Source organism: Eschrichtius robustus, chromosome 13 (assembly GCF_028021215.1).
Source record: "Eschrichtius robustus isolate mEscRob2 chromosome 13, mEscRob2.pri, whole genome shotgun sequence".
Classification (NCBI taxonomy): domain Eukaryota; kingdom Metazoa; phylum Chordata; class Mammalia; order Artiodactyla; family Eschrichtiidae; genus Eschrichtius; species Eschrichtius robustus.
Genome location: NC_090836.1, coordinates 106538216 through 106554468, shown reverse-complemented (window position 1 = coordinate 106554468; position 16253 = coordinate 106538216). Strand labels below are relative to the sequence as shown.

Sequence of the window (16253 nt, the reverse complement as noted above, 5' to 3'; positions counted from 1 at the left end):
CAAAACGCTCCAACACAGTGCAGCTCGCTATAACCCAGAGTGAGGAATCACACACAGGAGGTCCCCAAATCTTCAACATCACAAAGCAAAGCCCACTGGAGGGGCCTTCTCACACGTCAGGCGGGGCAAACGTTTACGGTCAGCCATTCTGTCAGAAAGCCCGGCTCTGACCGTCCTCCAGCCCTGCCCGCTGCCACCCTGCACACTGCCCAGCTCCAGGCCACTCAGAGCCACGGTACGTACTTGAAGCGGACCTTCTCTTCCATGTCCGGGGCCGGGTCCTGGGTGACGAGGCTCACCAGCTCCTCCATGCTCTGCTGCCTGCACAGGAAGTCCAGCAGCTTCCGGTTCTGGGCCTTGCACTCCTGCAAGATGTCATCTTCGTCCATTAACTCTCGCAGCGTCACGTCCTCCTTATCCAGCAGCTTGTCGACGTGGGACGTGGTGTTCAAGTCAAACTTCCAGAACATGGTGACGGCCACAGAGCTGCAAGCAGACAAGAGGGTCACTGCCACCACGTGCGAATCCGCCTCAGCAACCCCCGCACCCAGGTCCCGAAGTCCACCCACAACGGGGCCTGGGCTGCAGGGGGCGCTCCCCCACGTACGGCAGGACAGCTCGGCCTCCTGTCCTCCCGGGGGGCCCCCGGAGCTCTCACCACTAGCCCCTTGGCTCCGAGGCCAACACATGCCGGTCTCCCACACGTCAGACGGGGGACGCCCCTCCCCCCAGAAAGCGAGACTCGCAAACCTCCTTCCCAGTGCCCAGCCCCTCCTCAACAAACACTGGACATCTCTCCCCAGACGTCTCTGTATCGTATGTATTTTTAATTTTCTGTATACTATGTTTTGACATCTTTAAAAAACATTCTGATTGAGGAGAGACTGCCCCTCCCGGGCGGCCAACTCCTAGAGATGGCAAAGGGTTCCCAGGAGCACTCCTGTGACCTGCAGACTGACCGCCCGGAGCCCTCCTCCTCCATGGGCCCACACACACCAGGGGACTCCGTTCCACTGCCTTCATTATCCCAGGGCCAGGGGCCAGGCAACCAGGAGCCACCCATATAGCTTAGAGCCCGCCGAAATCATCCAACAAGCAAGCTGACCCGAAGCTGTGCACCCTGCCCAGCCTTGCCTTCCGCGTGGAAACCTCAGTAAAAGCCGCAGCCTCGGCTCTGCCCTGGCTCCTCCTCCTTCTGCCTCCTGCCCCCCTGGGGCTTGCCGCACGTGGCCCGCGTGAGGTCGGTGCCTCCGGCCTCCAGGACCCGGGAGTGTAACGAGCTCTGCTTCCCTGTCCCTCCTACGCCTCCTCTCGCGGCCGCCCCCGCCTGCCTGGCCATCCCTCACGGGACACAGAGCAGCGCCCAGACCAACCTCAGCAAAAGCCAAACTCAGGGCAGCTCCTTCTGCTCGACCCTCTGCTCCTCTGCCGCCCCCACCTACTCGGCCCCTCGTTTCCTTGCGTCACCTTGCTGAGTGAGCCAGGGCTGTCCCTGAGGCCACCACCTCCCTCACACGCACACACTGAGTACTAGGTCCTGTCACGCCACCTAAGGACTCTCGATCCACCCACCCCTTCCCCTGCACCCCACATCACCCTCTGCGTGCTCCTGCTGTCTCTGCCTGGACTCTACAAGGTCTGAAGCACTCAGTGAGTCTCATATGTCAGTCTGTGGGCCTAGGTTGGTTTGCAACAAAGTTTTCGCTGTTGGATACAAAATGAAAAACATAAAGCCTGCATCTTCAACAAAGTTACACCTGTATCTTGAGGTTATCTTTTCAATGTTACACAGATCACTATGTGCAAAATCATGGTGATAGTAGATGGGACTTACCTAATAGTTTTACTTAGAAGAGCAAAGAACTTCCCACGTGACGTGAGCCCCAGTGTGTCTGTGCATGAAGCCCAGCTGCCCAGGAGTCCCGGACACAGGCCCCTCAGCTGTCCAGCCACACCCTCCACAGCCTCTTGTCTTTGCTGCGTCAAACTCACTGTCCCAAAACGCAGACACACGTCTTCACGTCCCTCTCACGGTGGTTTAAAGCCTGTGCTGGCCCCAAATGCCCACCGCTCACCAGGCCGCCCCTCCCGATGTGCCTCCAGGTCCTCTGGGCACTTCCCGCTGCCTCCCCGACCCAGAGGATGCCGTGTCTCTCTTCCCACACACACCGCACTCTCTGCCTTTGCCCTTCTGCGCACACTCCTGTGCTCAGCCCCTTCGCTGACAAAATCCCACCTGCCCCGCCAGACTCAGAGGTGGGGCCGCTTGGACTCGCAGCGCCAGGGACTCCACAAGCTGACCTGCACTCAGTTTCCATCTAGGTCCTAGTATCTTCCTTATTTCTCTCGTGAGGAGTGCAGATGGGTATATGCCGGTGTTAGTTACAGACTCTGGGGGACCAGAAATAATGATTACTAGATGTAACTTCAGGAAAAGATGGATGTCCCCACACACACATCAGGTGCCCTCTCTCCTAAGGCCCTACAGAATGACTCATGTGCTTGGATAACATACAATCCAGGGAAAGAGGGGAACCAGAGGGAGGACCCCCACCTAGCCAAGGCTTTGTTTCCAAACAAGAACTTGCCAGACATGGCAGCTAGAGGTGGCTTCTATGCATCCTGTTTTCAGCGAGAGTGGGTGAGTGTCTTCAAGTGAATATAGAGTATCTTGAAGTCTGCTTTGTCTGACACTATTACAGCATACCATTCTTGTGGTTTATATTTGCTATATCCTTTAACATCCTTTTACTGTCAACCTATTTGTATTTTTATATTTAAAGTGGTGTGACGAATTGGGAGATTGGGATTGACATGTATACACTGATGTGTATAAAATGGATGACTAATAAGAACCTGCTGTATAAAAAAATAAACAAAATTTAAAAAAAAAGTATGATCCTCAAAAGAGTCACATAATTCTAAAAAAGACTTGAGACAATATTTTATAAAATATTTAATTTTACTCATATGCTTTGTTAATTCATTGAAAAGCATGTATTTAGCACCTATTATAAGCCAGAACTGCATTATATATAGGGGTTATAACAGTGAGCAAAACACATACAGTCTATGATTTCATGGAAAATTCAGCCTACTAGGGAAGTTTCGTAATGATTATATAATCGTGCAAATATATAATCAGTTATACAATATTTAAAATTTTATGTACAATAGGTATAGAGAGCTATGGAAATATATGATACAGGGGCAGAACTCAATGACTAATTGGATGTGGGAGAAAAAAGGTCAAGGATTAATTTTGGTTCTTGACTGCATACGTAGCTGGAGACGTTCACAGATATAGGACTCTTAAAAGATCATTACACTGCACAATTTCAAAGGGCATCATTCACACATTTGCAGTGAAAATCATTAACTTCTTTGGCTTTGTACACAAGCTTGATATTCATTTGAAAGATCTAAGAAAATCTGGCATGTAGGCAATTAGATGTATGCATGGTAAACTCAGGGAAACAGTTTGAGGTGGAGAAATAAATGAAGCCACAGAGAATAAATGAAGCCATGATATTGTAGAGAAAAGATATAGGATGAGAAGAAAATAGCATCTGTGAAGCTAAAATATTTTAAGGCCTAATAGTGGTCCTGAGCAAAGAATACAGACTAAGAATAGCCAGATAAATAGAATGAAAATCAAGACAGTATGCTAATTAGCTTAATGGTGGTAATTATTTCATGATGTATACATATATCAAAGCATCAGGTTGTACACCTTAAATATGTACAATTTTTATTTGTCAATGATACTTCAATAAAGTTATTCTTAATTTAAAAAAATAAAAATAAAAAAAATAAAGTGTTTCTTTTTAAACAGCAAAGACTGATTGATAAGGTCTTGCTTTGTTATTCCGTCTGTTATTCTCTGCCTTTTAATTAAAATATTTAGATCATTTACATGTAATATGGTTGGGTTTGAGTAATTTGAAAAAAATACAACACACTTTCATGACACTCTCAATAAATGAGGAATAGACGGGAACTTCCTGAACCTGATAAAGGGCATCTACTAAAAAACCTAAAGCTATCAGCACACTTAATGGTGAAAAGACTGAATGCTTTCCTCCTAAGATTGGAACAAGAAACTCTAACCACTTATATTCAAGATTGTAGCGAAGGTCCCAGGTAGTACTATAAGACAAGAAAAAGAAATAAAACACATACAGATTGAAAAAGAATAAGTAAAATTTTCTTCACTGACAAATGATATGATTGTGTAAGCAGAAATGCCTAAGAAATCTACAAGGAAAAGAGCTACAAGAATTAATGAGAGTGAACAGCTAGCTTACCAGTTACAAGGTCAATAGCCAAAAAGTAATTGTATCTCTATATACTAGCAATAAAAATTGGTAAATAAAAAATATTTAACTTCTGCTAACAACAACATTCAAAAACGTGAAATACTTCAGGATAATTTAATAAAATATGTGCAGATCTGCACACTGAGGGACTTCCCTGGTGGCGCACTGGTTAAGAATCCACCTGCCAATGCGGGGGACGTGAGTTCAATACCTGGTCTGGGAAGATCCCACATGCTGTGGAGCAATTAAGCCCATTTGCCACAACTACTGAGCCTGTGCTCTAGAGCCCGCAAGCCACAACTACTGAGCCTGCGTGCCACAACTATTGAAGCCGGCGTGCCTAGAGCCCATACTCCGCAACAAGAGAAGCCACCACAGTTGAGAAGCCCCCACGCAGCAACAAAGAGTAGCCCTCATTCACCACAACTAGAAAAAGCCCAAGCACAGAAACAAAGACCCAACGCAGCCAAAAATTTAAAAAAAAACATAACCATTATTAAAATTAAAAAAAAAAAAGAGTTCGCATGCCACAACTAAGAAGTCAGCATACCGCAACTAAAGATCCCTCATGCCGCAACGAAGCACCCGTGTGCCACAACTAAGACACAGTGCAGCCGAAATAAATAAATAAATATTAAAAAAAAAAAAAGAAGAAGAAGAGAAGAAGAAATACCCACGACAAAAGATCTTAAGTTCCGGGAGGTTACACACACACAAAAAAATTAGAATGTGTAATTTTAATCAGCAGTAAAACAAAAACAAAACAATCTATCCAACGGAAAACAGAAAAGGAGAAATAAAAGCAAAAGGAAAGTATTAGTAAATGAAAATGTGAAATAAAATGGTAGAAATTAGTACTAATACACAACATTGTAAATCAACTATACTTCAATAAAAATAAATTTAAAAAAAGAAATTAGTACTAATATAATAATAATTTCAACAACTGAATATGGGATAAACTAATCAATGCAAAAGAGTTTTCTCAGATTTAATTTTTAAAAAACAATATCCAACAAAAGACACACTTTAAAAAAACTGAAAAAGGTAGAAATGAAAAGACTGAAAAACATACACAAGGCAAACGCGAACCAAAATAAATCTGAGCCACAATCTTTATGTCTGACAAACTAAAAGTTAAGATAAAATGAGATGCAAAGGATGTTATAAACAGGTAAAAGGGACAATAGGACAAGAATATATAACCATCACAAACACAGAGGCATTTTATAGTATTGTTCAACCTCTATAAACTTTATTGCAGCAATTGAGAGAAATCCATAGATGAAAAATGCCTTGGCCCTGGGCATTTATTCTAGAGAAATAAAACCAAGTTCAAACAAAATCCTGCACATGAATGCTCACAGTAGCTTTATTTGCAAAAAGTCAAAAACTGGAATAGGTCCAGATGGTCCTTGACACATGAATGCTAGAGTGTGGTCCATCCATACCATGGAATACGACTCAGCAACCAAAAGGAACAAACTACTGATACGTGCAACAACTTGGATGAGTCTCTACGGCAGCAGTCCCCAACCTTTTTGGCACCAGGAACCAGTTTCGTGGAAGACAATTTTTCCACAGATTGTAGGGGGGTTGGTTCAGGCAGTAATGCGAGCAATGGGGAGCAGCGGGAAGCAGCAGATGAAGCTTTGCTCACTCGCCCACCGCCGCTCACCTCCTGCTGTGCGGCCCGGTTCCTAACGTGCCATGCACTAGTACCGGTCCACAGCCCCGGGTTTGGAGACCCCTGCTCTAGAGAATTATTGCTGAGCAAAAAAAAGCCAATCCCGGGGACTTCCCTGGTGGTCCAGTGGGTAAGACTCCATGCTCCCAATGCAGGGGGCATGGGCTTGCCCTGGTCAGGGAACTAGATCCCGCATGCACGCTGGAACTGAGAAGTCCGCACGCTGCAACTAAGAAGTCTGCATGCCGCAACTAAGAAGCCCACTTGCCGCAGCTAAACATGCCACAACAAAGATCCCTTGTGCCACAACTAAGACCCGGCACAGCCAAAATAGATAAATTTTTCTTTTTTAAAAAAGCCAATCCCCAAAGATTACACACTGTATGATTCCATTTATATATAACATTTTTGAAATGAAAAATTTTAGAAATGGAGGACAAATTAGTGGTTACCAGTGGTTAGGCATGAGGAGCAGGTAGGTGGAGAGAGGGAAATGAGTGTGGTCATAAAAGCGCAACAAGAGAATCCTCGGGGCTTTGGAACTGTTCAGCATTTTGTCTTTGATGGTGGATACACAACCACACAGCCGACAAACTACAGAACTAAACACCTGCACACACAATACAAATGCAACTCAGGAAGTATGAGTAAGATCAGTGGACTGTATCAATGTCAATTCCTGGTTGTGATTTTTCTGCTATAACTCTGCAAAATATTACCACTGGGGGAAACTGGACAAAGGGTACAAGGGATATCTCTGTATTATTTCTTACAGCTGCAACGTTAAAAAGGTGAATATTATTAATAGGCTCAAGCTATAAAAGAGACACAAAATTCTACACCCAAAGGACAGAGAATACAAATTCTTTTTGAAAACACCATGTAACATTTACAAATACAAACCAGATATTAAACCAATAAAGGAAGCCTCAATAGACTCCAAAAGACCACTATCTTGCAGACTGTGTTCCCCAAACAATAAAGTATAGAAATTAATATAACAAGGATAGTTTTTAAAAATCAGTGATAAGCTGATCCTAAAATCCATATGGAAATGCAAGTGGCCCAGAAGACACAAAACAATCTTGAAAAGGAACAAAGCTGGAGGACTCATTCTTCCTGATTTCAAAATTTACTACAAAGTTTCAGTAAACAATACAACGTGGTACAGGCCTAAGGAACGACATGTAGATTGATGGAATAGAATTGAGACAAGAAATAAACATTCATGGGCTTCCCTGGTGGCGCAGTGATTAAGAATCCGCCTGCCAGTGCAGGAGACACGGGTTCGAGCCCTGGTCCACAGGAAGATCCCACATGCCGCAGAGCCACTAAGCCCGTGCGTCACAACTACTGAGCCTGCGCTCTAGAGCCCGCGAGCCACAACTACTGAGCCCGTGTGCCACAACTACTGAAGCCTGCGCACCCTAGAGCCTGTGCTCCGCAACAAGAGAAGCCACCACAATGAGAAGCCTGCGCACCGCAACGAAGAGTAGCCCCCGCTCACCACAACTAGAGAAAGCCCGTGTGCAGCAATGAAGACCCAACGCAACCAAAAATAAATAAATTAATTTTAAAAAAATAAACACTCAGATTTACAGTCAACTGATTTTTGACAAGGGTGAAAAAACAATTCAATGGGGGTTAGAATAGTGTTTTCAATATATGATGCTGGAACAACTAGATATCTGCATGCAAAACAATAAATGCGGGCTTCGCTGGTGGCGCAGTGGTTGAGAATCTGCCTGCCAATGCAGGGGACACGGGTTCGAGCCCTGGTCTGGGAAGATCACACATGCCGCGGAGCAACTGGGCCCGTGAGCCACAGTTACTGAGCCTGCGCGTCTGCAGCCTGTGCTCCGCAATAAGAGAGGCCGCGATAGTGAGAGGCCCGCGCACCGCAATGAAGAGTGGCCCCCACTTGCCACAACTAGAGAAAGCCCTCGCACAGAAACGAAGACCCAACACAGCCATAAATAAATAAATTAATTAAAAAAAAACAACAATAAATGCAGACCCTTATTTATACACTATATACAAAGATTTACCAACATAGATCAAAGACCTAAATTTAAGTGCTAAAACTATAAAACTCTTAGAAGAAACAATCATGTATTTGCCGATGGTTTCTTAGATATGACACCAAAAGCAACAAAAGAAAATATAACTTGGACTTCCTCAAAAATAGTTTTTGTGCTTCAAATGACACCTTTAAGAAAGTGTAAAGACAACACACACAATGGGAGAACATTTTCACAAAAGAAAATTTTTGCAAATCATATATCTGAAAAAGGACTTGTACCTAGAATATATAAAGAACTCTTACAACTCAATAATAAAAAGACAAATTTTAGAACAAGTAAAGGATCTGGGATTCCCTGGTGGCACAGTGGTTAAGAATCCGCCTGCTAATGCAGGGGACATGGGTTCGAGCCCTGGTCTGGGAAGATCCCACATGCCACAGAGCAACTAAGCCTGTGTGTCACAACTACTGAGCCTGAGCTCTAGAGCCCGCAAGCCACAACTACTGAGCCCACGTGCCACAACTACTGAAGCCTGCGCGCCTAGAGCCCGTGCTCCGCAAAAAGAGAAGCCATGACAATGAGAAGCCCGTGCACTGCAACAAAGAGTAGCCCCCGCTCACCTCAACTAGAGAAAGCCCGTGCACAGCAACGAAGACCCAACACAGCCAAAAATTAATTAATTAATTAATAAAGAAAAAAATGAGTAAAGGATCTGAATGGACATTTCTCCAAAGAAAATATCCAAATGGACAAAAAGCATACAAAAAAATGCTCAGTACCATTAGCCATCCGGGAAATGCAAGTCAAAAGCACAATGAAGGGACTTCCCTGGTGGCGCAGTGGTTAAGAATCCACCCGCCAATGCAGGGGCCAGAGGTTCGATCCCTGGTCCAGGAAGATCCCATATGCCGCGGAGCAACTAACCCTATGTGCCACAACTACTGAGCCTGCGCTCTAGAGCCTGCGAGCCACAACTACTGAGCCCGTGAGCCACAACTACTGAAGCCCGCACGCCTACAGCCCATGCTCCACAACGAGAAGGCACCGCAATGAGAAGCACGCGCACTGCAACGAAAGAGGGGCCCCCGCTCACCGCAACTAGAGAAAGCCCGCGCGCAGCAACGAAGGCCCAAAGCAGACAAAAATAATAAAATAAATTAAATAAATAAAATTTTTTTAAAATGTGGTCTATCCATACAATGGAATATTATTCAGTAATAAGAAAGAATGAAGTAGTGATAGGCCCCCACGGAGCCTGGTTGGTTTCACCGCAGCAGCACAGAGGCGGCCTCAATGTGCCAAGCGCCCACACTATGCCGCTCTGCGTGATGCCAGCACTGCACACCAGGCCTGGGTCTGCACACGCCAGCCCACAAGCCACAGGCTCCTTCATGGTGGGGATGGTCATACATCTTATGTGTTCCACCAGACAGCACCGGAGCACACACAGAACAAATCTTGACCAACAAATAAAACCAAAATTTCACCCAAATAATCATCATCATGCTACTCGCTTATTCATACCTTTTATAGTTTGAAAGAATAAACTAAGTTAACATCTACTTATTTACCCCTAAATCATAAAAGAGCAAGTCTAGGCAGGATTTCCACCCTGTAAAAAAGAGTAAGACACTCAAGGGCCTCTGAGAACCCATACCTTCTGCAGAATCTGGTGCACCAACTTATCTACCCCAGGGCCTGTGTGCTAAAGGCGGCCCAGCTCAACGTTCCAAGACACGGGGATTTCACAGGCTGGTTAAGTTCTTTTCTTTATTTTTAAAATAAATTTATTTATTTATTTATTTTATCTTTGGCTGCATTAGGTCTTTGTTGCTGCGCGCAGGCTCTCTCTTGTTGTGGTGAGTGGGGGTTACTCTTCGTTGCAGTGCGCAGGCTTCTCATTGAGGTGCCTTCTCTTGTTGCGGAGCACAGGCTCTAGGTGCGCGGGCTTCAATAGTTGTGGCAAACGGGCTTAATTGCTCCATGGCATGTGGGATCTTCCCGGACCAGGGATCGAACCCGTGTCGCTTGCACTGGCAGGCGGATTCTTAACCACTGCGCCACCAGGGAAGTCCCAAGTTCTTTTATTTTAATTTAGAAAACTAACAGGGTTGCCAACTTTTTCACTCTGCCAAGCCAGGAGGAGGGAGGGAGGGAAAGAGAGAGAAAGAAAAGCAGACACAAAGGGGCTTCCCTGGTGGCACAGTGGTTAAGAATCCACCTACTAATACAGGGGACACGGGTTCAAGCCCTAGCCCGGGAAGATCCCACATGCTGTGGAGCAACTAAGCCCACGCGCCTAGAGCCTATGCTCTGCAACAAGAGAAGCCACCACAATGAGAAGCCTGCTCACCGCAACGAAGAGTAGCCCCCGCTCGCCACCACTAGAGAAAGCCCGCACGCAGCAACGAAGACCCAATGCAGTCCAAAATAAATAAATAAATTAAATAAATTAAATTTTAAAAAAAGGAGGAAAGGATAAACTGTCATCTACAATCACACCTTCAATTCAGACAACAATGGCTTTTTCAATATCAAAAGAAGAAAGCCATAATATCAGGATTGAGGATTATGTCTCACTTTAAAAAAACAGTTTTAAGAAAAGCTCACCTTTGCTCATCTCACCAATATTACATACAGACCAGCATCTGAGAACCTCTATTTACATTCCCACTGACACCTGAAATAAAAATAGGTTACTCTCAAAGTCATTCACTTAGACTGTGTGCCTCACCAGCTCACACCTAGGCCATTAAACCAAAAATCTCTGTGCAGCAACGTTTCTGTGCTTCCGTCAGCTATCCATGCATTTTAAGAAATACGTAATCTCATCAGTGGCATCCCTTAAAGAGTTCATAGCAATGGTACTGGTTTAGGTGCAGCTAACTTCACTGCCTAAGGAACTGGTTTAAACTGGTTCTAGAACTGTTACTCAGGTAATACTGCATACTTCTTTTCCAAACGTTTCAAGATGACTTTACTTTTTTTTTTAATATTTACTTATTTATTCATTCATTCATTCATTTTTGGCTGTGTTGGATCTTAGTTGTGGCACTCAGGATTTTTCATTGCGGCGAGCAGGCTACACTCTGGTTGTGGCATGTGGGCTTAGTTGCTCCGCGGCATGTGGGATCTTAGTTCCCCAACCAGGGATCGAACCCGTGTCCCCTGCATTGGAAGGCAGATTCTTAACCACTGGACCACCAGGGAAGTCCCTTCCAAACGTTTCTTGTATCCCAACAACTATGCACTATCTTCCAAAGAGATGCTAGCATTCTCTTAATCGGCCCTCACCTACAGGAAGGCTAATTTTCCTTCCTTAGATGACCTAGAGGCCCACCACCGACAGCATATCTTTAGAACAAGCTACTGGCTCACAGTACTGGCGTGTTGACTTGAGACGTCTCTGGTTATACATGAGATGCAACACAGCACAAGGATTCCCGTCACATCCTGACAACAGCCTCCACAGTCTGTCTGGAATGCCAAGCAAAGTATTACCAGCATCTTCTAGACTCTTATCCAACAGCCAAATGAGAGGAACTTCAAGTTCCTCTTAAACTACCTCTCATTTACTTCTTCTGGTTAGTATAACCATCAGACACAAGGCAGCTTCCAAAGAGAAATGTTGTCCATACGATCATGCAGTTCCACGGACAGAGCCCTTCAGAAAAGAACATTCTGCAGTAGAGACCGTTGCTAAGAGAAAATGAGAATCTGAAACGCACCCTATACCTGTCTGACCAATCGCTTTTTAAAAAAGTTTCACAACCAAGGTCCTGGCTCTGCTATGTGACCTGACCTCTTGTGCCCTGGTGTCCTCACCTGTAAACTGGGGACAAGGAGCACCCTCCACGTAGAGCTGCTGTGAGGATGAACTGAGCTACCCCGTGAGGAGCCCAGAGCAGGGGCTGGCACACTTCCTCCTCAGTCTCCTGACTGCAAAGGAGAGAAGGAAACAGAGACAAGGTCACCTTGCCACAGAGGACAGGCTCAGCAGTGGCTGGGGAGGCATGACTTGCTCACGGGAGCTGACCGTGAGCCTCTCCCAGTGCCACCTTCAAGTGGCATCACACTGGTAGCTCAAGTTGGACATGACAGAAGCATTAGCACTGTAGAAATCGACAAATGCTACAGGCCAGGAGATTTTTGTGCTATTTTTGTTTTTGACTTTTAAAAAAATTTTTTATTATTATTTTTATTTTTGGCTGCATTGGATGTTCCTTTCTGCACACAGGCTTTCTCCAGCTGCAGCGAGCGGGGGCTACTCTTCATTGCGGTGCGCAGGCTTCTCATCCTGGTAGTTTCTCTTGTTGTGCAGCACAGGCTCTAGGCGCGTGGGCTTCAGTGGTTGCAGCACGTGGGCTCAGTGGTTGCAGCACTCGGGGCCCTAGAGCGTGCTGGCTTCAGTAATTGCGGCACGCGGGCTCTAGAGCGCAGGCTCAGTAGTTGTGGCTCACGGGCTTAGTTGCTCTGGGGCATGTGGGATCTTCCTGGACCAGGGATCAAACCCGTGTCCCCCACATTGGCAGGCGGACTCTTAACCACTGCGCCACCATGGAAGCCCCGTGGCCAGGAGGTTTTTGACTCTCCCAGAGAGCCAGATATTAAACATTTACCAACACACCACTGGAATTCTATTGGTCTGGAAAAAAGCGACAATGTGAATCCATGGAGAGCAGTGGATACTTGCACAACCAGTCAAACAACAAACAAGACCATGTCTATACTGGGCACAGTCCACTGGGGGTGGCGGGGGGATGGGGGGACCAAAAAGAAGGGGGTGGGGTGGGAGGAACAGATGAACAAAAATCTAAAATCAGAAGTGAAAAGAATAGCCACAGGACACCCCTGGTGGCACAGTGGTTAAGAATCCGCCTGCCAATGCAGGGGACATGGCGGAGCAACTAAGTCCGTGTGCCACAACTACTGAGCCCACGTGTCAAAACTACTGAAGCCTGTGCACCTAGAGCCTGTGCTCCGCAACAAGAGAAGCCACTGCAATGAGAAGCCCGCGCACCACAACGAAGAGTAGCCCCCGCTCTCCGCAACTAGAGAAAGCCCGTGCGCAGCAATGAAGACCCATGCAGCCAAAAACAAATAAATAAATTTATTTAAAATAAGTAAATAAAAATAAAAATAAGGAGTATGCTTATTTAATAGTCTTTCTTTTTTTAAATATTTATTTATTTATTTACTATTTATTTTTGGCTGCGCCGGGTCTTAGTTGCTGCACGAGGGATATTTAGTTGCAGCATGTGGACTTCTTAGTTGTGGCATGCAGACTTCTTAGTTGCGGCATGCAAACTCTCAGTTGCAGCATGCATGTGGGATCTAGTTCCCCGACCAGGGACCAGAACCCGGGCCCCCTGCACTAGGAGCGTGGAGTCCTGCCACTGGACCACCGGGGAAGCCCCAATAGTCTGTTTCTGATAATCCCCAAATCTAAAATCTAGGAGGGCTGTTTCTACTGGTTTTCATGCATTGTGCCTTATTTCCTTGTGTGCTTGTCCAGTTTTGTCTGTGTACTAATCAACATCCTTAAAAAATATTCATAGGTGTTTTTTGCATTTTAGGATGATGGTAACTTCCTCCAGAGAGGTTTTATGTTTGGTCCCACTGTTGCCTGAAGGCATTACCAAACCAGAAAACCTTAAATTCATGCTTCATTTCCCTGAACTACCAAGTAATATGAACCTGGGCCACAAATCCTCCCAAAGGCCAATCCACAGCCACAATTTTCCCCCTTTTTTCCTGCTACATTTAGTAAAAAGGTGGGGGCAAAGATGGAGATAGGCAGGTATGCTTCTAGTTCACCCTGCCTCTGAGGGCACTGACTTTCAGAGCCCATTTAATATGAGGAGGGCCCCTTTTAGGTTCTCTACCTTGAGAGGACTGCAGATCTTCACTTCAGAGGCCGGCAAGGACTCAGAAATCAAAGCCCCACTTTGTCCAAATCAGCAGATGTCCTTAAGGCAAAGGCAGATTCCATCCTATGGTGTTTAAATTACCTTTCTGGGTTCTTTCTTTGTTATATTTTGGTTTAAAACTTCCTTGCAATATTGTCAGTCTTTTTTTTTTTTTTTTAAAGAGCAAGTGATATACAAGCTGGCCTTTTTTTTATTTTTATTTTTATTTATTTAAACACTATTTTATTTATTTATGGCTGTGTTGGGTCTTCGTTTCTGTGCGAGGGCTTTCTCTAGTTGTGGCAAGTGGGGGCCACTCTTCATCGCGGTGCGCGGGGCCTCTCATTATCGCGGCCTCTCCAGACGTGCAGGCTCAGTAATTGTGGCTCACGGGCCCAGTTGCTCCGCGGCATGTGGGATCCTCCCAGACCAGGGCTCGAACCCGTGTCCCCTGCACTGGCAGGCAGACTCTCAACCACTGCGCCACCAGGGAAGCCCTACTGTCAGTCTTTTGATTTTTTTTCTTTTTTTTTCTTTTTGGCTGCGTTGGGTCTTCGTTACTGCGTGCAGGCTCTTCTCTAATTGCAGAGAGCGGGAGCTACTCTTCGTTGCAGCGCACGGGCTTCTTATTGCAGCGGCTTCTCTTGTTTTGGCCCATGGGCTCTAGGCACTCGGGCTTCAGTAGGTGTGGCACGCGGGCTTCAGTAGTTGTGGCTCACGGGCTCTAGAGCACAGGCTCAGTAGTTGCGGCACCCAGGCTCAGTTGCTCCATGGCATGTGGAATCTTCCCAAACCAGGGCTAGAACCCGTGTCCCCTGCATTGGCAGGCGGATTCCCAACCACTGCGCCACCAGGGAAGCCCTTGATTTTTTCTTTAATCCAATAATTTTAATTGTTTTCCATAGGGTGGGAGATGGGAGGATAGCAGGTAGTCCAAATAATCTAGCCTAACAATTACCAAATACATAAAATCACTGATGTTTTTCTGTAAAATATATCTGATACACAATTCTATACTGAAACTTATATTCTCTCATCACTTTGAGGAGATACTCCACTCTCTAGTGGCCTCTATTCATGCTAATGAGACATCCGTTGTCAACCTAACAGACATTCCTTTGTAGGTAATCTCTCTTACCTCTGGCTTAAGGTCTTTTTTGTCTTTGTTGCTATACAACTTCAGTGTATGGGTGTGGGTTTCCTTTTACTTATACTGTTTAGGACATTGTGTGCTTCCTAAATCTACAGATTTATCTCTCATTAGTTTCTGAAAAGTCAACACTATTAACACTTTGAATAACGCCTCTCCTCCTTCTCCCTACTTTTCCATCCTGGGGTTCCAACTACACAGTCACAGCACACTTTTAACCTACCCTCCACTTCTCTAGTCTCACTTTCCATCTCCCATCTCTCAATGCTGCACACTGGATAATTTCTTCAGGTATATATTCCAGTTCACTAATTCTGCCTTCAGCCATGTTTATTTAATTCACATATATTGTTTTTAATTTCAACTTTTTTTCATTTCTGAAAGTTCTACTTGGAATCATTTTGATACTTTGGTTTTCATTACTAATTTTTATTCTATTTTGTATTTCTTCAAAAATTTCATACATTATTATATATACTGCATCTGATTATCCAATACCTGCAGACCTCGGGGCATCTAATTGTGCCAACTCCTCACAACGGTGTGTGTCCTGAATATAGAATGAAGCTTGCTTGGACTTCCCTGGTGATGCAATGGTTAAGAATCTGCCTGCCAATGCAGGGAACACGGGTTCAAGCCCTGGTCCGGGAAGATCCCACATGCCACGGAGCAACTAAGTCCATGCGCCACAACTAGTGAGCCTGTGCTCTAGAGCCCGCGAGCCACAACTACTGAACCCACGTGCCACAACTGCTGAAGCCCACGAGCCTAGAGCCTGTGCTCTGCAACAAGAGGAGCCACCGCAGTGAGAAGACCGGGCACCGCAATGAAGAGTAGCCCCCGCTCGCCGCAACTAGAGAAAGCCCGCGTGCAGCAAGGAAGACCCAACGCAGCCAAAAAATAAATTAATTAATTTAAAAAAAAAAAGAAAAAAGAATGAAGCTTGCTTAAACGTAATCTACAGAAATCCCGAGGGCCTACAATGAGTATGCTTTGCTCTGAAAAGGATTTAACTTCTCTTCAGCAAGGAGCAAAAGAGTGCTATCATAATACTCACTGTTTCTTTTCTTTTCTTTTTCTCTTTTGGCTTTTGAAGAGTTAGCTTAATTTTTAAGCACCAAAGTGCTCCCGGGAAGTTGTATCTACTGTAATTTATCCAGCATC

The 16253-nt window shown here is 45.3% G+C and overlaps 1 protein-coding gene across 6 annotated transcripts in view; it reads right to left on the bottom strand.

Annotated features, from left to right (window-relative positions):
- The window catches only part of PPP6R2 (protein phosphatase 6 regulatory subunit 2), a 72496-nt gene that overhangs the window by 39094 nt on the left and 17149 nt on the right, over positions 1-16253 (bottom strand). For 3 of the 6 annotated variants that reach the window (XM_068559622.1, XM_068559620.1, XM_068559624.1), the window contains exon 3: positions 244-486. In XM_068559622.1, coding sequence (XP_068415723.1) covers positions 244-470 — 227 coding nt within the window. In that variant the 5' untranslated portion in view covers positions 471-486. Of the gene's footprint in view, positions 1-243; positions 487-10640; positions 10713-11855; positions 11970-16253 lie in introns of those variants that run through there. The other 3 variants (XM_068559621.1, XM_068559623.1, XM_068559626.1) reach the window with 3 other exon arrangements.